Source organism: Sitophilus oryzae, unplaced genomic scaffold (assembly GCF_002938485.1).
Source record: "Sitophilus oryzae breed Bouriz unplaced genomic scaffold, Soryzae_2.0 scaffold_2008_pilon_pilon, whole genome shotgun sequence".
In the NCBI taxonomy this organism is placed as follows: Eukaryota; Metazoa; Arthropoda; class Insecta; order Coleoptera; family Curculionidae; genus Sitophilus; species Sitophilus oryzae.
This window is the reverse complement of record NW_022146734.1, coordinates 1,973,788-1,996,661: the sequence shown is the minus strand read 5'-3', so window position 1 is coordinate 1,996,661 and position 22,874 is coordinate 1,973,788. Positions and strand designations below refer to the sequence as shown.

Below are 22,874 nucleotides of genomic sequence, written 5' to 3'. Positions count from 1 at the left end.
ATCTACTTTGCATGAAATTCTGCACGTGGACCAGAAATATGAATGTGACCGTCCGTCCATAGTAGTATCAGAAATATATTATGGAATGGCCACTTTCATTAACCGATTGACTGATTTTACGAAGATTATGTAATTTTATTGTACCGTATGATCGAAACAAAACGGCGTCAAAGACGGCTGGGGAGTAACAGTCTATATAATTTTGGCGAGGCCAATCTCTCATTTAATTTCGAGATAATTATGACTCCTACTTGTAGGGAGCGCTATATCCACGTTTGCCTCCAAAAACCAATTTTTTACCAATCGTGAGGCGCGTTTGGGATCATTGTCCTGCTGGAATCTCCATATTGGGGGCATCTCTTCTTCGGCAAATGGTAACATGTTATTTTGCAGAGTGTCCCTTTACATAAAGCGATCCATTTTTCCCTCTATCTTTACTAGCGGACCAACCCCAGCTCGAGAAAAGCACCTCCAGATCATAACACTACCACCACCATGCTTTACTGTTGGCTTCTGGTACTTTGCATCATATCTTTTACCTACTGGCCTTCTCACAAATGATCTACCATCAGAACCAAACATTTTAAATTTACTCTCATCACTCCAGAGCACTGTGTTCCAATTTTGGAGAGATGTCCAATTAAAAATGTTTTGAGCAATCCGAATTCTGTTCTTCGATTTCTTTTTCAGAGCAAAAGGTTTTTAAGCAGCTACTCTTCCCAGAAGTCTACCTCACACAGTCTTAGACCGTCTCACAGTGCATTCAGTAACGTTGATATTGAAATTGTAACAGATTTCGCTCTTTTTTTTGCCACTTGGGAAGAATTTGTGGGTCTGCTAGAAATCACTTTTAATTGATTTTTTTTCTATAAAGGGGGTGGTTTTTCGGGGACTTCCCCGATTTTGGCAGGATTAGTTAGCTCCCAATGTTCGGTACTTTTTAAAATTTTCAAAACTTCTCCTTCTGAAATCATTAATGATTTGGCAATTGTACACTGTTTAACGCCTTTAACGCTGCTTGACTATCAGATAAGATGGCTATTTCTTTCCGATAGTTCCTATCAAATAAGTTGTACGCATCTCTCGGCCGTAGATTTCTGCCTGTAGGATACTAGGGTAAGTGCCCATTGGATCGGAGTAATTAGCTCTCGGCCACTCTAACTCTGTTGCGTAAAGTCACCAGACAAATACTTATTTTTACCCATTTTTAACAATATGTTGCGTTTGCCTTTGCAATAAAATCAAACTAATACTAAATCGATCACAACAGCAAAAATATAATGAACGAACAGAAAAAAGCTTTCCATACTTTTGTGCAGAAGCGTAAACAAAATATGTTGATAAAAATAAACAATGTAGGTAGAATAAAAAATTATCTTGTGAATATTTGATATATTTATGCGGTTGTTAGCATACGAAAATATTTAAGCTGTATTATTTGTCTGCGCGAGATAAAATAGGAAATAAAAAATGTTTCCATACTTTTGTCCGCCACTGTATATAAGTAGCGCCCCCTACAAGTAGGAGTCATATTGACATCAAAATCAAATTTCTCGTGTTCAATAAAAATCACCCACACCCATTTTCATACAAATATCAACTTTGAAACAATCAAAATAAAAATGATTCCAACTTCAAGCCTGTATCTCCGAAAATGGTACAAATACAATTCGGACCACCCTGTATATAGCAATATACAGGGTCGCTGATATGTATGGGAACCGTCGATTATTAGGTAAAATATAAGGGGTACTGCAAAAAGTTAAATATAAAGGTTATAGGGTTCTTAAATATCTTTTAGCGGGTAATAAATTTAAGTATACAGGGTGGGTCATAAAGTCGTGGCACATCAAAGTTTCATTTTTTTTTAAATGGAACCACCTGTACGTTATTGCATATTTCGGTTCTTCCTTCAATTCTAAGCAAAAATCGAGTTACACACAATGTACCTCAAACCAACCGTTTCCCAGTTATTGACTTTTGAAAATATCACTTAAACAATTCGATTTAATTAATTTCGATGTGTTTGCTTTCATTTAACGATGCCGTTCTGCGGAAACTGTGATGCTTAATAATATTTGACATTAATTTTCAAGTTAGTTAAGATGTATAAAATGAAATTATATCAAGTCTAGAAATTACGAAATTTTCGTTTAACATTTCAAAATCAAAACTTCATAATACGGAAATTGTTGAATTTAGGTACATTTTTAAAAATTTTGTAATTTCCAGACTTGATATAATCTCATTTTGTACATCTATTCGAACATTTTGTACACCTAACTTGAAAACTAATGTCAACTATTATTAAGTAACACAGTTTTCGCAGAATGGCATGTTAAATGGAACCGAATACTTCAAAATTAATTAAATCGGATTGTTTAAGTGATATTTTCAAAAGTCAATAACTCGGGAACGGTTGGTTTGAGGTACATTGTGTGTATTTCGATTTTTGCAACGAAGAACCAAAATATGGCGATAATACACAGGGGTTCCATGTATAAAAATGAAACTTTGATGTGCCCCGACTTTATGACTGACCCTGTATACTTAAATTCATTACCCGCTAATAGATATTTAAAAGCCCTATAACTTTTATATTTAACTTTTTGCGGTACGTACCTCTTATATTTTACCTAATAATCGACCGTTCCCATACATATCAGCGACCCCGTATAACCAATATCTAGGTATCGTTTCTTATCGCTAACTTGACAAATCGATGATTTGTTCTAGCATGAGTTACATACACATAAACCTTAATAAAACCCCGTATAAGTGAACCGCGTAAAATAAGTTACTGGTGTCAAAATTGCAAAGGCGTATAAGCAAAAAATGTGTGAGGGACTGAATATTAATTCTGTAGTAATACTGCGATACTGCACCGGACGATATAATCGAATGACACTGGCTGACCGGTGTAATTATTAATCTTGTCCAGAAATTTATTATTACGTCGGAGGGCAATTTTAAAATGCCGGACTAATAACGCAATAACATGCGACGGCCACAACGACAACAATAACGACTCCCAAAAAAGAAACGCATTTACATCGCCTTCGCGTACATGTCCGGCAAAAAAAATGTTATCTTCGATCTTCATTCTTCGCCCCGCATCTGGCCTGGTCAAGGGTAAATTCCACATTGCGGATCGGCCCAGTGGCGTTCCACTTCAAAAGTTATTTTCATCTTTTTTTCGTTAAATCTTCAGTTTTGATCATGTTTCTTTTCCTATCGTTTTGCGAAACAAGCAGTTTTCACCAAAGCAATTAAAATTGATGATTTTATAAAAAATAAATAAAAGGATATAATTTTATATGTATCTACTGCTATAATATATATTTACTCAATGTGACAAAAGCAAAAAATATAGGTAATCTTTATTTGAGGCCACTAGCGGAAAAACGGCCTAACCCCAAAAAGTTTGTCTTGAGAAAACTTGACAATAACGCTACTAGTTTAATTTTCCAACAATATTTTGGTATCTTGCTGCAAATATTTGTCTAAATACCTAATGAACTAAAATTTAGACATAAGTATATGTATAATAAATGTTGATTACTAAAAAAATGTGGATTATAGGCCGTTTTTCTTTATGAATTTATTTGCAAAGTTAGTAGGCCAATATTAATAATTGCATGAAAACTATTAATGAAGCAAATTTTGTAGCTTAAAACTTTTATTTTTATTTAGATACAAAATGAATTTAATAAAATAAATATCATTCAGTTCAAATTTACAAGTTTGTGGATTTTGCCGTTTTTGCGCTGGTAGCCTCATTTACTATATGTATTTATTATCTGTGAAATACGATCAAATTAGTGGCTTCAATGACCGTAGAAGTTTGTTCTTTTAATTACAATGTAAGCATTCAGAACGTCAAAATTAGTCATTTTCAATTAGTAGAAAAAGTTAACAAACTTATAACTTTTCCACTAATTATATTTCAAAATTTGCGAGGAATGTCATTTTGACCTTTGATTGTCATCCGTCAAGAGAAATAATTGTGGTTAGAAATCAAAAGTTTACTGTATTATAAGCTAAATATTAGCCCACGGCCACACAGAAAGCGTTTTTAGCGTTTTGCGTTTTTTGCGTCCGAAGCGCTTTTTGCGATTTTACCGTTTTAAGCGCTTTTTTCGATTTGTGTCCATTAAAAACACGCAAAAGACGCGGCAGGTCTGCAGTTTCTATCAAGATGTCAATTAGTAACGTCGCAAGCTCGTGGATTCCCGGCCCGTCCAACAATCAATCCTTTGAGAAAGAGATAGGCGAGATCGCCTCCGTTAGCGTTGAAGAGACGAAGATAAATGATGCTGGGATTGAATTGTGGACGGGCCGGGGCATAAATTCGGAGACAAACACAATCTACTGCTAGTGCCAGTGGTGTGTGTAAAAATAATAATTATTATTTACCATTTTAGTTTATAAGTGTATAGTTTTTTTATGTTGTAGTGTTGTGGTTAGTACGTGTTATAATTATAATATAATGTAATAAATAATTATAATTATATAATAGAATAGTAAATATTTCTAGTTGCTAATGCAATTTTAGAACATGATTTATGAAACATTTTGAAGTGACTTCTTTACACGCGCTGGGGGTAAAAATTCAAGGCCGTGACATACGAGCTAGTGAGACGGCTTTGACACACGAGCTCGTTGTAACGAAACGCGTTAACGGCTTAACAATACGTAGTGACGCGACGTGTATTTGTGAGCAGTCCACGTGTTTATCAAAAATATCGATATTTTAATACAAATTTTGTAAAACTGAATCAAATTATTATGTGTAAAAAAACATATGTTACACGTAAAAAACTATTTTTATTATTTTACGCGCATAAAACTGTTACACGTAAAAAAATATTTGTTACTGGTAGAAAACTATTTGTTACTGGTAGAAAACTATTTTTTACGCGTATACAACTATTTGTTACGTGTAAAAATCTATTTGTTACACATAAAAAACTAATTTTTACGCGTCAAAAACTTATTGTATTTGTTTAAAAAACCTTTTTTAGGCAGAAAAAAACACTTTTTGCGCATAAAAAAACCTTCAATAACCTTTAATTTATTACTTTTTCAACATTTCAAACTACACTTTTTCAAACATTTCCTTCAAATTTTTGAATTTAATTGAATCTTCCTAAATGGAGTAATGAATGTAGTTAATGAACAAGAAAAGACGTAGTTTTTGCAGAAAAACTACACGTAACTAATCAGGTAAATTACGTCTTAATTAACTACTTCCGAACCCTAGATACAACTGACTACCGCAAGCTGTTGCTAGAATATTCTATTAATCTTAATTGTGTTTTTTAGACATTGTGAATGATCGTAAACTAAAAAGTATAAAGTGTAATTGAAACCACTAATTTATTCCACTAATTGCGAGGTTCTGAATTTAGCTTTATATTGCAATCGATAGCTCGCTATGGAAATACTGGAGAAAAGAACTGTGGAGCTTAAGATATGTATATTATTTATATCCGAGATCAAATACGTCATAACGATGCTAAATAACATCCGACACCAGATAACTTTAATCTCCATATTTACGTCAATTAATATTATAATCCGTGAATATAGTCACTCATATCTTTCTAAGTGAAATGTAAATTGAGTTCACACGTAGACAAACGTAATATATATTCCTAATAAGTCTTTGCGATTACACCACTACATTCAAGGTCGTTCTAAAATGCAATAAGTAAGTTCTGGAAGCTGCTAAACGGTTCAAATTGATTCTTCATTTTCTAAATCCATTTGATCCATTTTTAATTGGGCATTTAAATCAGAATAAATTTAAAATTTTGTTAGTTTTTTGAATAAAAGATATGTAGCTATAAGAGTGGATGTTGGCTCAGACCATAATCCCGTTGTGGCACGAATCCGAATGAGGCTCAAAAAAATTGTTCGGAAGTTCACTAAAAAACCCAACATGAGTTTACTGAGAAGTGAGGCACAACGACAAGACGTATCCAACAAACTCAACGAGCAACTAGGAAAGATCCAACAGCCAAATGCCTCTCAAACCCCTGGACTGGAAGACCACAATAACATAGAGAACATCTGGAAGAAAATTAAAGAAGCGCTGCAGGAAACACAAGAACAACTAACAACAAATAATAACGAGAAGCACCATAAAGCGTGGATGACTCAAGAAATTTTAGACCTCATGGAAAAGCGGCGAAGTTTTAAAGGCACAGACCCTCAGAGATATAGAGACACTCACAGGCTTATCAGAAATAAAATCAAGGAAGCCAAAGAACTGTGGATGACGGAGAGGTGCCACGAAGTCGAGGAGCTCCACCAAAAACATGACTTGTTTAACCTACATAAAAAAGTCAAAGAAGTCACTGGGAAACACAAACCTCGAACATGTACCAGAATCGTGGACGGCGAGAATAAACCAATCCTAACCGAACAAAAACTAGAGGAGCTATGGACCAATTACATAAGGGAACTGTTCGATGACGGTGGTCCCTCTTTTCACTCCCAAATAGAAACTGAAAATGGTCCAGATATAATTATCTCAGAAATCGAGAGAGCTTTAAAGAACACCAAAAACGGGAAAGCAGCTGGACCGGACAACATCTACCCAGAATTGATAAAACTAATAAACGGAGACAATTTAAAGATATTGGTAAACCTCTTCAATTCTGTATACAATACCGGAAACATACCGCAGGACTGCTAACGTCGACATTTATACCTATTCCTAAAAAAACTGGTGCAAAAAGATGTGATGAGTTTCGTTTAATAAGTCTGATGAGTCAAGTCCTAAAGCTGTTTTTAAAGGTTCTGCATAATCGAATCCGAAGAAAATGTGAGCTAGACATAAGTGAACCGCAAATGGGATTTCGCGAGGGACTGGGGACGAGAGAAGCCCTGTTTGTGCGCTATCGGTGCTTTTGCAGAAGTGCAGAGATCAACGAAAGGAGGTACACCTATGCTTCATAGACTACACGAAGGCATTCGACTGCGTCAACTACAGGGAATTGCTGAGCATCCTTGAAAGAAAAGGCCTGGATACCCAAGACCTGAAAATTATCCAAAAGCTATACGAGCAACAAGTAGCGACAGTAAAACTACAGGACACTGAAACAACAGCAATACCTATCAAGCGTGAAGTTGAGCAAGGATGCGTATTGAGCCCTATGCTCCTCAATATGTACTCCGAACTAATATTTCGAAATGCGCTTGAGGGATCATAAGACGGCATAAAAGTGAATGGCAGGCTGATTAACAACATGAGATATGCTGATGATACCGTCGTTATTGCAGACGCCACACAGTGGGGCAGCAGGCGAAAAGATACCGAAAAATCTAATTTTATTTCATATCTAATAAAACTGCTTCTAAATGCTTTCTTAAGTCGTAAAATATTATTTTGTCAAAAGATTTAAAAGATTTTAATATAGCACGAGACATCAGCCGAGGTATGTCATAAGCTAATGCATTTTATACAAGCAAATAATAAATTTATTTAACTTTTAAACGTTTTAAAGTCCTTAAAGCCCTAACCCAAGCTTATTAGTAAAGTGAAAAGTAACGTATAAAGTAATCTATTGCAAACTAAATAATAATAAACATGTAAAAATCTTCTTCAATGTTTCTAGGGCGAAACTTAACGTCTGATATTAAAAAGTACCTTAAATTAAAAAATAATATCCTAACCTAACGAGTCTTTTGAAATCTGAGATATTGTTTTCATGTGCGATTCCTTGATAATATGTGCCCAAATAAAACTTACAAAGCAAATAGAAACCTGCCCATACAGTAGATAGACTAACAGACATACATACATACTTTATCCAGCCAAAAAACTGTGCTAATTATTGTCAGAATCGGAATCAGTTTCTTTATTTAGTGCGTTATAACTAAAATCTGGGGGTAACAGCATGGACAAAGCTTCGTTAGAAAAATGTTTCTTTGATAATTTAGGCGGTTTCCTCAATCCAGTAATCAGTGGGTCTGATGATAAGAGCAGTCTTTTCAAAACATCTTCGTTATTTGCTTTTCGGGATGTTTTTCTCGCGAACTTTGATCGATATTGTTTTAGGTCTTTATTTCGGCTTTCGGCCGCTTCTTCTGATAACTGACCAACCGGAACAAGGCCACTCTTAATTATATCCGCTCCATGTAATAAAATTAAGTGTACTGTAGGTGTCATGCAGTACCATGAAAATTTTTCTGTTAAGAGCCTTGCTGTTTCTAGAGCATAATTTCTGAAGTTTTCAATATTGATACTATGGTAGCTAGAAATCACCTCCAAAATAACACTGAATCTTTTTATTACATCGATATCAATTCGTGTGATCTTGCAGGTAATTTCCGCATTTTCGAAGAAACATCTAGCCGTGTTTCCGTCATTACTACTGCCATAGCCTTGTTTTGGTTGGTCTATGATTAAACCAAGATGTGACTTGAATTCCTGTTGAATCCTTTTCTTATTTTCGGCAATTAGTAATTTTTCGTCCTGACTTCTGGATCTCCAAACTTTTACCGGTAATTTATACGCAAGACTCAAAAAAAACTCAAAACAGCGAATACGAGCGTGTAAAACTGGAAGTGAAAAATTATATAAAGTTGAGTCACATTTCTTTGCAAGTATCAAGTTTAAATCATTAAAGTCTTTTTGGGTATATTGGCAAATGTAACACCTTTGAGTGCTTTTGTTGTTGGTTAACGCATTTCTCACCTTTCCATCAATCATAGCTAACAACAAGATGAATCGCACATATAAAACAAATTCTCGGATTTCAAAAGTCAACCCATCGATATTTTTTAATTCAGTTTCTATACGGCTCTGTTCTTGTTTGCACACTTCTGTTGATTCGCGCACAAACTGAATCCTGATTGGTCGGCAGTAGCGCGGAGATGATGGAGATAGATTTTGCCAAATTATTTTGTGAGGGTCTTCCGATTCAGGATTTCCAAGAACCAGTTTAAGTGGAACCAGCCAGGTAACGAAAGCACTCGAATCAGAGTCCTCAAGGTTATCAAATTTTAGTTTGTAATTTTGTTGGCCAGAAGTGCCATCAAACCCCCATTTACATACAAGAAACGCATTTTTAAGTTCTTCTGGACCAAACCTATCTAAGACGTCTTCTTGAAGAGTAATAATTCTTTCCGTTGTGTGCTTTAGTAGAGATTCAAGTGAAACTTCTGCGGAAGTGGATGTTACATTAATGGTATTTGGATAGCATGAATTTTTCGCTTTTTGTACTACTTTGTACGAAGGAAATTTAAGTTTATCTTTTTCTCTAATAAGATTATATTGACTTCTTGACAAGCCCGCTTCTACAAGAACCGAAAGTGCCTCATTTGGTGACAATTGGATGATGTGATTTTCCTTTGTTTTTTTCAAGGCGTTTAGGTACTGTGATGCCATAGTCGGATTTGACGATATTTCTCTTATTAACTTAGATGCTTCTAGATGTCCGGCTTTTCTAAGCTCCATTTGGGCAGCATAGCATATTGCTTCAACTGTGTTTTCATTGCGTATATTTGTAGTTTTTTGACGCTTGGTACTTTCAGAGCATTCTTGAAAACTTGTTTTCGGACGTCCTATTTTTGGAATAACAAATTTCGGAAAAACCATTTTGATATCAAGCCAATCCCTGTTTGTTCGAATGAACATTTTTTCATTTCTACCTGACTTCTGCCATTTTTGTCTGTAGGAGAACATAAATTTTGATATTCTCATAGCAATATTGGGAAATCTGTCTGCTGGGCAATTTGTAATTTGTTTTATGTGTTCCTTTAAAAACTGGCATTGTCGATCTATTTTGGATGATGAGCATTCTTTGGTTTTTTTCCACAAATCACTGTGGCTTATTTCAATAGTTAAAACTAAAAAAAAAAAAAATTGGTCAAGTGCGAGTAGGACTCGCGCACGAAGGATTCCGTACCATTCATTATCTATACATTAGACACTATATTATTATAAACTTTTTTTCCGATTTAACTGAAATTTTGAATGCGCGTATAACTAATTTAAAAAAAAAATTAAGAAACACATTACTAAAAATTGTATTAATCAATAATAAATATGTAAAAAGTAAAAATAAATATGTAAAAATATGTAAAAATTAAAAAAAAAGATTAAAAAAGTTTCCATGACTAGGATTCGAACCTACGGCTCCAACGTCATAGCAGCGTAAAGTCCTAACGCTTTAAACCACGCGGCCACCGAGGACTTGAAAGATCCTATGTAAAATTCTTACTTAAAAGATAATGTTTAGTGGAAGTACTTTTTTATTTATAAACATTTATTTAATTCTGTTTTTAGTATTTGTTCTTATAGCGGCAACATAGATACATTACCTGTAAAAATTTCAACTGTCTAGCTATAACGGTTCATAAGATAGACCTTTGTGACAGACGGACGGACAGCGAAGTCTTAGTAATAGGGCTCCCGTTTTTATACCCTTTGGGTAGGGAACCCTAAAAATGATATGTAAAAATTATATGGCAAAATAATATGTTATGCTGGGTCCTTTGTGACAGACGGACGGACAGCGAAGTCTTAGTAATAGGGTTCCCGTTTTTATACCCTTTGGGCAGGGAACCCTAAAAATGATATGTAAAAATTATATGGCAAAATAATATGTTATGCTGGGTCCTATTTCTATGTATTCAAATTTCAAATTTATAATTTTCTAGTTAATCAGCACAAAACAGCAGTAAGTTTTAGTACCAAATTAAAGGTAAGAGCTTGTATATTAAGAATTAATTAAAGTGCTTGGGGAATACAAAGGTATCATTAACTTTTTGGACCGATAAATCAACAACTTTAAATTGTTTTGCAACATTTGTTCACTTTTAACTGTAACCTAATTATTTCGCTCAAGCTAAAAACGTATCCAAAAACATTTTCTATAGAAATAATCTACACTTACCGGAGTTAGTGTTAGCCATTTAAATTTTAATTTTATTATATTTCGTTATAAAGAAATACCACTTTGAAATTGAGCAATATTTTCATTAAAAAATATTAATTATTACGTTTGGATTATTGTCAACTTTGACAAGCTGCAGCAGGTGTCCTACTGGAGATGCTGATCCATGGCTGGCATGATCAAATAAAGAGAAGAATTTTGCATAGTTTACGAGTATTTTTTTTGCTTAAATCTCATATTTCAATTTTCGACTTTCCGGTACATTTATGGGTCTAGGCCCCTCTGTGCGCCACTGAGGGCCTGCAAAGACTTTTTGATAGACTGTCCTCGGTGGGCGACTCAATGGGTCTCAGGATAAATACAAATAAAACAAAAGTCATGGTGATAAATAGAGATGCAAGACAGGCAACGGAGGTAGTCGTAGGTGGGACACCAATAGCAAGAGTCTCAAAGTTTAGATATTTGGGCAGTTGGATTAGTGAAGACCTAAACCTAGACATTGAGATCAGAGCTCGAATTGAGATGGCTAGATCAAACTTCCTACATAAAAGACAACTTCGTCAAGTGCTACGTACTTTCCACACTTCTCTACGGGGTTGAGTCCTGGACACTCAAAGTAAGCGCAATGAATAAGTTTGAAGCATTTGAGATGTGGGTATATCGCAGAATGCTGAGAATATCATGGACTGACCGTGTCTCGAATGAACGAGTTCTAAACCAAATGAACAAGGACCGAGAACTCCTCGACATAATAAAAAAGAGGAAAGCAGCCTATTTGGGCCATATCATGAGACATAGCGAGTATGAATTCCTTGAGCTCATCATCGAGGGTAAAATTGAGGGAAAGCGCGGACCCGGACGACGGCAATGCTCCTGGCTGAAGAACATCAGAGATGGACAGGCCTGGACTCACATACTTTGCTGAGAAGAGCGAAAAATAGAGAGGAATTCGCCATGGTTGTTGCCGATCTTCACTGAATGGAGAAGGCACTTTTAAGAAGAAGAAGCTATAAGAACAAACAGTATACGTTTATCTTATCTAATAAAAAGGTATTTTAACTTCCACAATCAAAATAAGGTGGAATTTAAAATGTCAATCAAATAAAATGGACTCGGAACGTTTATAGAATAAAATCATTTATGCAGTTAAACTGTTTATTGCTGCCATCTAATGCGACAATCATAAGTTAAATTGAATAAGTATTCTTGGATTATATTCTATTGAAGTAATTACGACCGTCGTTCAATAAAAATCTAATAAAATAAACAAGATCTGTACACCGGTAATTGATCACTATTCATAATAAGACTATACAGGGTGAGTCTTAATTCAGTGCATGAATTTTTAGAGCTGACAGATCTCGATAAAGAAAAAGTCCAAAGTAACCGAGTTACTTTACTTATCCAAATTTCCCCAAAAAACAGGTTAAAAACCATAAATGTCTAACCTACCAACGCGGCATTGCCATAAATTACCCTATACAGGGTATTCGAGAAATAAGTGCAAGTATTTTAACTTGTAGTACCTATAGTTTGATCCCAGAAACACGCCCATGAGGTTTATTGCGAAAAAATATGTTGAAAATTTCAAATTTTCTTGATATTTTTCGGAAAGTATTGAAAAAACTTTTAAGTACCGCTTTTTCCGTTTCGGGAAATTTGTTTAGAGTACTTCGAGAGAATGCAATGTTGCCACCTTCTACGTTATCCACATACTGTAAGTTATAAGTGGCCGACGTATATAATTAACGATTGAGAAAAATATATTTATATCATTTTGTAAAGTTATTTTAATTTAATAATTAATATTTTAGTAATTTATTGATTTATTTGTTTTATAGCTTATTTTACTTATTACATATTGGCAAAAACTAGTCCATTATGTTATTTACGCATTTATTAATTTACCTACAAGTTACAACACCACAAATGGTAATAACAAGTATGAGGGTGCCATTAATGCACAAACGAATAATCACAGAATTTACTAAAAACTAACGTAGAAATACCAATAGCAAGAGTCTCCACCAGACACCAATAGCAAGAGTCTCAAACTTTAGATATTTGGGCAGTTGGATTAGTGAAGACCTAAACCCAGACATTGAGATCAGAGCTCGAATTGAGATGGCTAGATCAAACTTCCTAAAATTGCGGAACCTACTGTGCGATAAACGTCTCAACATCTATATAAAAGACAACTTCGTCAAGTGCTACGTACTTTCCACACTTCTCTACGGGGTTGAGTCGTGGACACTCAAAGTAAGCACAATGAATAAGTTGGAAGTATTTGAGATGTGGGTATATCGCAGAATACTGAGAATACCATGGACTGACCGTGTCTCGAATGAACGAGTTCTAAACCAAATGAACAAGGACCGAGAACTCCTTGACATAATAAAAAAGAGGAAAGCAGCCTATTTGGGCCATATCATGAGACATAGCAAGTATGAATTCCTTGAGCTCATCATCGAGGGTAAAATTGAGGGAAAGCGCGGACCCGGACGACGGCAATGCTCCTGGCTGAAGAACATCAGAGATTGGACAGGCCTGGACTCACATACTTTGCTGAGAAGAGCGAAAAATAGAGAGGAATTCGCCATGGTTGTTGCCGATCTTCACTGAATGGAGAAGGCACTTTAAGAAGAAGAAGCTATAAGAACAAACAGTATACGTTTATCTTATCCAATAAAGGTATTTTAACTTCCACAATCAAAATAAGGTGGAATTTAAAATGTCAATCAAATAAAATGGACTCGGAACGTTTATAGAATAAAATCATTTATGCAGTTAAACTGTTTATTGCTGCCATCTAATGCGACAATCATAAGTTAAATTGAATAAGTATTCTTGGATTATATTCTATTGAAGTAATTACGACCGTCGTTCAATAAAAATCTAATAAAATAAACAAGATCTGTACACCGGTAATTGATCACTATTCATAATAAGACTATACAGGGTGAGTCTTAATTCAGTGCATGAATTTTAGAGCTGACAGATCTCGATAAAAGAAAAAGTCCAAAGTAACCGAGTTACTTTACTTTGAAAATTTCCAAAAAAAATGATTTTTTGCTGAGATTTTGAGAACCACTGGATATTTTTTGGGTTTTCAGTCTTCATTATCAAGAAATTATGATTTTGAACTAAAAACTAAAAGAAAATACAATAATTTTTTCAAAAAATTTCAAATTTTCCAAAAATTTTTTTTGCGAAAGTAGACTCATAATCGTGTTTCTGAGGTCGAAATATACTACCCCCAAAAATATTTGCACTTATTTAAGACTCACCCTGTATACAGGGTCTCTTAAATAAGTGCAAATATTTTCAGGGCTGGTAGATCTCGATAAAAGAAACATATTTTCTCTTTACCGTTTTTCAAATAAGTCCAAACTAACCGAGATATTTTACTTTGAAAATTTCCAAATAAATTGAGATTTTTCGCTTGCATTTTGAGAACCGTTCTTAAGAACCGTAAGTTCTTAAAATTCTCTCTGGGGTCGAAATATAACACCCTTAAAAATATTTGCGCTTATTTAAGACTCACCCTGTAGAATAATTTAATTGGTGGGTATAAATTTATCGAAAGATTTGCCAATATATCTTAGTGCTATGTCCTATAACTACTGATCATATACTAGAGCAAAGCACGTGAAAAAGTTAGGTGTCCATTGAGAATATCCGTATTAATTGGTATAAAAATACCTTTTACAAATAGTTGCATGTTACAAATTGCTACAAATATTGCATGTTCCATATATATATATATATATATATATATATATATATATATATATATATATATATATATATATATATATATATATATATATATATAAAATAACATTAAAACCTTGGTTTACATTAGAAGTTAAGAACATTACAAGGGAAAGAAGAAGGAAAAATACTTACAATACAAGAAATCTCCAACACCTGACAACCGAAATATCTATACCGAAATAAGGAACAGGACTAATAATAGAGTACGAGAAATTAAAGAAGAATATTGGCAGCGATTTAGTAGCGAAATGGAGGCGGATATGTACGGAGCACAAAAACGTATTTGGAAGATGTTGAGGGGTTTGAAACGAGAAACAAATGAAACAATACAACTAAGAACAATTGCAGAAGAGACGTGGGAAAAATATTTCAGTTACAAGCAAGTAGAAGGGACAATAAGGAAACTTAAAAATAGAAAATCTCCTAATCAAGATAAAATACCAAACGAGCTAATAAAAAACGCAGGCACGGCTATCATAGAGGAATACACAAAACTGTTTAACATTATATTACAACATAAGAAAATACCAGAAGAATGGAAACAAAGTATAACAATACCCATTTTTAAAAAGGGAGATAAAACATACCCAGCAAACTATAGAGGAATAACATTACTGAGCACCTCGCTAAAACTTCAGACTAAGATCATCGCGGACAAAATCTCCTCAATAGTGCCAATAAGCGAGGAACAACAAGGATTCCGAAGAAACCGATCAATTACCGATGCACTTACATTATCAAGGACTTAAACACAAACAACAACCTAAATAAGAACAAACTTTACCTTAACGCAGCATCTTCGAACTACAACTGGTATTCGCCAAGGCGACAGTCTCAGCCCTCTGTTATTCAACACAATCATGGATCAAGTAATAAAAACCGTCAAGAATACTGGATTAGGATATCGAATGGGAATGCATAAAGTAAACATATTATGCTATGCCGATGGCGCAGTACTTATTGCAGAGTCAGAGGACGACCTCCAAAGAATGCTACAAGCTTCTAACAGACAGGCAGAAAAACTTAACATGCAAATTTCCACAAATAAGAACAAATGCATGACCATTACAAAGGAGCCTCTACGGTGCAAATTGGTAATAAAAAACAAAACTATTGATCAGATAATGTCATTCGAATACCTCGGATGCAAAATTACAAGCTCAGGATTCCTGGAAGAAGAAGTAAGGAAACAAGCCAATAAAGCTGCCGCAATATCAGGACATATTAAATATCCCATATGGAAAAACAAACATTTGAGTACAGAATGTAAGTCAAGAATATACAAAACCTGTGATGACATATGGTGCGGAAACCAGAGCTGAAACATCAGTAACAAAGAGAATCCTACGAACTACTGAAATGAAGACCTTAAGAATGATAACTGGATACACATTGAGGGACAGACAGAGAAATGTAGACATAAGAGAAAAGTGCCAAACAAACGACGTTGTCAGATGGATAAGGCAGAGAAGAAGAGAATGGAACCAGCATGTCAATAGAATGGGCCCCGACAGAATGGCCATAATAATTCGCAACAACGTACCCCATGGCAGAAGACCTACTGGACGACCACCTAAACGTTGGCAAGACAGTTGGCAGTCAACCTCGCAAGAGTTGGTTAGACGAGGAGGAAACCGGAACTAAACAGGCGATAAGCCTTCTAAAAGAAGAAGAAGAAGAATATTTTCCAATGGAAATTAAAATGTGTACATTATTAAATATTTTTAGAAGCAGGAAGAATCTTTAGTTAATACGGTTCTTAATAGTTTGAAGGTTTTAAGGGGACTTTTTTGATTGATGTATTATTTGATGCTTTAATTCTTAAGAGAATGCTGTTCGTTCGCGCTGTACTGTTCAGGTCGCTCTCAGGGGTCGGGTAAAGCGGTTGTGTGGCCGAAGGAAATATATTTTATATTTCAGAAATCTGCCTAAGTCAGAAATCTGCCTAAACACGACAGGATCGGGTTAAGCCACATCCGAAATTCCAAACACGCGTGCTTTGATTAAGGCTTGATCACGGTTTGCAGAGCTTCAGCATTTGCCATAAAATAGCGAATTTGTTACAAAACCATATAAATTACTGTAATCACAAGACTTCAATATATTTCCGTGTTGTAACGGAATTTTAAATTATGTCTTTATTTTCGAGAAAATTTAGTCCAAACATAAGGAATATTTTGTTGTTGTTTGACCATCATCTTTTATCTTTAATTTCCTTCTTCATTTGTGTAAAAATGTCAGTTTTACATAAAACGTTAAATGGCGAACGCTTATTTTGCTCCTTTTTTCGGACTAGTGAAATGGACTCTTAACGGCTGTACTCGACTTGGCGAGATAATGATGGCCTTTATTAAATTTACGACTTTAAAACTATGAAACTTAAAATTCGTCCCTTGATTGTTGACGATCAAAATTGGGAACGTCATCCGAACCGTCGCGCGCCTCCGCCTATGTCTTCGCCGCGCATCATCGTCTCTTTTTTCTCTCTCGTCCTGTGTACCAGACCCAAAACAATCCCTCTTCCTCCGCACCGGCCGGTTCGCCCGTGCGTCGCCGCCGCCGAATGGAATGCACACGGAAATTAGAGTGGCGTGGCCCGGGCCTAGGGCCCTCTTTTTTTACGAAGGTACCTCAGCGGGGGACGAGGGGATGCCGCGACCGACCCACCCGGCCTCGAAGGACGGACCAAGGCCGGCAGCGGCAGCGGTCCTTCAGTCGCTCACGACCAGCCACCAGCCGAAGTAGTAGTAAGATGGAGTTGTGGCCCTTGTGCTACGTGCAGACCGCTCCGGCGGCCGTGTTTCGCGTGCATTCCGTGCCCTTGGGGGACGCAAGCAGGGGCCGGCGCGCCGGGAACACCCTGCCCTCGCGCGGCCTGAGCGCTTCCGCGGTGCCGGGATCCTACGTGGCGACCAGGGGATACGCCGCCCTTAGAGTGGAGGCGTGCAGTAGGGGCGGCATCGACGGCCGGCCGATAGAGATCATCGTAAGTGTTTGGTTATGAGAACTAGGGTCCAGAACTGGAAAATCATGGTTCTTTTGAGCATTAAAGAACCGGGACGCGAAATTATTAATTCACGGTTCTTTCGGTAACAATAATTCAACATATTTTTTTGCTACAAATCCGAAAGTCCATTGATATTTTCTAGCGGTCGAAATCAAACTTAATGTTGTTCAACGTATTAGTTGTAATTTATGTTATGCTTTAATGGACATTTGCAGTCTTAATTCAGTATTTTAGGGCTTTTTACTCAAATTTAGTTAAGTTTGTTTATGTTGTTTGCTGTGAATTTTAAGTTATCTATATATATTTTTATTTCTTTGCTTGTGTTCATGTTAATTTTTTGTGGCTAATTATTTAATAATTTGATATTACCTATTTTCATTAAACATCTCAATTTTTTATCGATTCCACTTTGGAAAAGTATCTCTTGCTTTCTGAGTAATGAACTGCACCACCATTGAACAAAAATTAGTTAGTCCCGAAAGTACCGAAAAAAAACAGGAAATTTCCGGTTCCGAAAAACAGCGCTGATTCCCTATTCCCTCTGGAAGCTCTAACAAAAACGGTTGAAGGGATGATTCTACAGATTTCAACTGTCGAAATTTGGATAATGTCCGTCCTGTATTTTTTTTCTAGTTCTAGTGTGCCGTTACATATTACATTTCTACTATTGAAATGCCTAAACTTGCACTTATCTCCCTGATACAGATTATCCATAGATCGTTGTAACATTCAGTCTTTTTCAGTTAACTTTCTATTGCAGCAAAATTGTTGATATTCATGGAGCAACATCTTATTTCTATTCCTCGGGAAATTTATTAGAGACAGAAAGTAGTGTTTTTTAGGTAGGGTCAGTTGGGGTAATCGTAAACAGGGGTAATTGTAAACAGGTCTAATAACTTTTAAATTTGATGGGTAGGGAATAAGTTGACTGGTTACACTTGCTCCTATATCCTTCACCTATTATTGGGAGTCACTGTCCTAAATCGAGACATTCTTCTTTATTCAGTCTGTCCTTGCGAAAAGTTTTACGAAACTCGAAACAAAGAGAAGTAATACAATAACACTTGTAAAAAGATATAAAATAGATTTTCAAGAGTCAAACATTTATTGATAATGAAATAATTACACTTCCTCTAGCAATATTGAGACAATCGGATATGGTATACAGGGTTGTTCACCACATACGACACGGAGTATTGTAGCTAAACGATTAGATTTTTACAAATTGTAAGTCTTGGGTTCGTTGAAGGACTATTAGAGCTACAATTTAAAAATATTTTTACTTGATACAGAGTGTCCGAAATAAGTAAGAAATATTATACTTGTATTTTTTTAAATGGAACACCCTATATATTATTCTATTTTTGGATTCTACGATTGAAATAAAGGTAAGTTTGATTAAGGTTTATCACACTTAAACCTTACTGTTTTTGAAATATTTTCAATTTTATGAAATTGCAGTAAAAATTTTAAGGCTTCATTTCTCCAAGAGTATCAAAGTTTTTAATACTAAATATTTACTGAAAATTATTTATTGATCAGATATTGTGTTGCAATAATAAAAATTTTACTACCTTATACAGATTGTCCAAAAATTTATATGAAATAATTACTAGCTTTAAACGGCAATAACTTGTTTAATTTAAATGGAACACGCTATATATTTTACGTCATTCAGATGCACAATGTAATTGTCTATAAAATTGTATTATACCATTTTTTACCCATCTCTCCAAGTTTTCATAGAAAATGCATTTTCTTATAATTTAGACCTGATTTATCACTATACCTATGGAATATTGACATTTCAGATTAGAGACTTGAGAGACATATACTATGTACAAAATGTACAGGTGGTAAATATTGCAAGCCCATTGGCATACAAAAAAATCTTTGTAATAAAGTATACCAATTAAATATACAACCATTATTTCCGACCAAAAACACCAAAAGTTAGTTAATTACATGCTTTTAAATTGTTTTGATTAATAAAGTATTCTAAATAAATATGTATTTGGCTCAGAAATCAACGTAATAATAAGTTATGAAAATGAACGTCTCTGTTTTTATAAATAAGCATCCGTCAAAAAATGAAACAAAATTTATAAGGTGTTGCTTTTTAACACACTGTCTAATTCACACACAAAATTAAGTTTTTTAGTATTTGGAGCAATTATTATTAATCAACGTAAACAGTCAATTAATGTAGTTTGAATACTGGGATCATATTAATTGGTCCTCTTTAACAAAAAAATATTTAAACAGTTTTTTTATTTTTTAATTAAATAAAGTGTATTGACAATATTAGTATCTGCACCGTTTCAAAATTTGTTACATCTTATAAAAAATAAGCTAAAATGTCAATATTCCATGAGTATAGTGATAAATAATGTCCAAATTATAAGAAAATGCATTTTCTACGAAAACTGGAAGAGATGGGTAAAAAATGGTATAATACAATTTGATAGACAATTATATTGTGCATCTGATTCACGAAAAATATATAGGGTGTTTCATTTAAATTAAACAAGTTAGTGCCGTTTAAAGCTAGTAATTATTTAATATAAATTTTTGGACACTCTGTATAAGGTAGTATAATTTTTATTATTGCAACACAATATCTGCTCAATAAATAATCTTCAGTAAATATTTAGTATTAAGAACTTTGATACCCTTGGAGAAATGAAGCCTTAAAATTTTAACTGCAATTTCATAAAATTGAATATATTTCAAAAACGGCAAGGTTTAAGTGTGATAAACCTTAATAAAATTTACCTTTATTTCAATAATAGAATCCAAAAATAGAATAATATACAGGGTGTTCCATTTAAAAAAATACAACTATAATATTTTTTACTCATTTGGGACACTCTGTACTTTGTAAAAATATTTTTAAATTGTAGCTCTAATAGTCCTTCAACAAACCCAAAACTTACAGTTTGTAAAAATCTAATCGTTTAGCTACAATACTCCGTGTCGTATGTGGTGAACAACCCTGTATATTCTAGAATTGATTGCTTCGCCCCTCTTTAATATATTTTAATGTCGAAAAAAATTAGCCACGCCCACAGAATAAATTCTTGTTTGGGCGAAAATTGGGCGTTAAATCTATGTGAAATTAATTGATTTTTTCCCTCATATTGTCTTCCAATAATCTCTCCAATACACTACTTCTACAACATAAATACTTACCTCATTATTTACAATTTTTTTCAGATTTTTTTTTAAATTTTATTATTATTTTGCCATTTGTTAATTGTATTATAATATCATTGGAGTCATTTGGATCTGACTAAAAAAATTGCGCTAACGTACGAGCTTACCCTACCGCACAGAACTTACTTCGAATTCATAAAAATTCCATCTCTTCTATTGTAGGATTTACAGGTCGTCTATTTACTTCGGAATGCGCTCCGCCTCCATTTCTCGTACAAAATATGATGTAATCCCGCGCATTAGTTACGATATCCACTTATTAGTACACATCTAGATGTATAAATTTTGTTGTATCGGAAAATTTTCTCTTTTTTACTTGTATATTCTTCGTTGATTTTGAATTTCAGGTCATTCGTTTATTCCTTCTTTATCCCAAATTATGTTTAAATTTTATTTCGTATAAACTATTTTAAAATATTCAATATTTGATATTATTAAATTTATTGACATTCATAACATTTGAATTTCAATATTTAACTGAGTCTTGTGGATGTCAATTTCTTGCTTTGTCATTTTGTGTTTAAATGTCGGGTCTATTGTCGAATAAATAACATTTTTATTGATATTGGGTAATAAATAGTTCGAGGAATTTGACCTGGGGAGATGTGGGTGTCGAGGAATGTATCTATTTTTGAAATATTTTATTTCGTTTTGGACCAGCTGCTCTAAAGAAAGTTCAGTCTTCAGTCCCATAAAGTGCTATCTTTATTAAAGCCAACGTGGGTGTAAAAATAGTCGCTTATCTTATTTTCTAATATAAGGAAAGATATTCACACGTAAAAATGAGCTATAAAATTTATATTAACAAAACAGTGTAAAATTTCGCTCGTCTCTTCAATGACGCGTAATAATTATTGTTAGTGTCTCAAATGTATTACAGTTTAGGGTTGGAACCTTTGGTGTTACACAGCAAAATAAAAACACTAAATCACCACAATACACCAAAACGCTTTTACATTTACACTGGACGCGCGTTTCGCTAACCATGTTATATCATCAGCAGATGATTATAAACTAAAGTACAATCTACAAGTTGATCGTTTATATACTCGCTCAGTGGGCACCGAGTGGGCGTGGCAAAATCAAGCCAACCGAGTCAGGGCCCACTGAGCGTAACAGTTAGATTTCCGCCACTAGAGTAGTAGAAACAAAGAACTTGAAGGAATTGGACCGTTGTCTCTGTTCATACTATCTTTACATTTATTAATTCTGATGCTTTCATATGCATCTAATTGCCTGTAATTTGAGACTTGTTTAATTAATTTTAAATTATTAAGATCTATACAATGTTCTTTATCAACAATATGTTCGGCAACGCAAGATTTATCCGGTCTACCATATCTTATCTGAGCAAAATGTTCTTTAAATCTAGTTAATATTGATCTTCTAGTTTGCCCAACATATTTCTGATTACAATCTTTACAAGAAATTTCATAAATACCCGACCTTTCCAATGGAGGTGTTTTATCCTTTTGGATTACCTAATAATATAATAAACTAAAATATAATAAACCATATAATACATTATTTTTTATTTATTATACTCATAATTTATTTCGTAATATTTATTCTTAAAATACAAAGATTATGTCTCAGCACTATATTAATGTAAATCTATTTTGTTTCAGGCGAAGAAAGATATTTATCAAGTAAAATCACAAAGACTTATGTTAGCTCAGGACGAGTACAATCATCTCAATAATGCATTGACAACGTTAACGACTTCCAGAACAAGTTGTAAGTAATAATATTAATCGTGTATTCATTAATTTAACAAATCGACTTAAAATTTTAGTATGTTCAACGGGTAGTGCTGTTAGTACGAAGTACGATCCAGACCTGCTCAAATCGGACGTTGCAATGGCAAAAAACCGCGTTTCTAGACTCAGATCCGAATTGGAACAGATCAGAAACGAAATGAACTTCACACAAAGAGGAGTCGAAACTCTGGCCAGGTATATACT

The 22,874-nt window shown here is 34.4% G+C and overlaps 1 protein-coding gene across 2 annotated transcripts in view; it reads left to right on the top strand.

The window, feature by feature from the left end:
• The window catches only part of LOC115884033 (protein kibra), a 100,629-nt gene that overhangs the window by 64,007 nt on the left and 13,748 nt on the right, over positions 1-22,874 (top strand). Inside the window, exons 1-3 of one of the 2 annotated variants that reach the window (XM_030902473.1) lie at positions 17,427-17,673; positions 22,539-22,647; positions 22,706-22,865. In XM_030902473.1, coding sequence (XP_030758333.1) covers positions 17,440-17,673; positions 22,539-22,647; positions 22,706-22,865 — 503 coding nt within the window. In that variant the 5' untranslated portion in view covers positions 17,427-17,439. Of the gene's footprint in view, positions 1-17,426; positions 17,674-22,538; positions 22,648-22,705; positions 22,866-22,874 lie in introns of those variants that run through there. The other variant, XM_030902472.1, reaches the window with a different exon arrangement.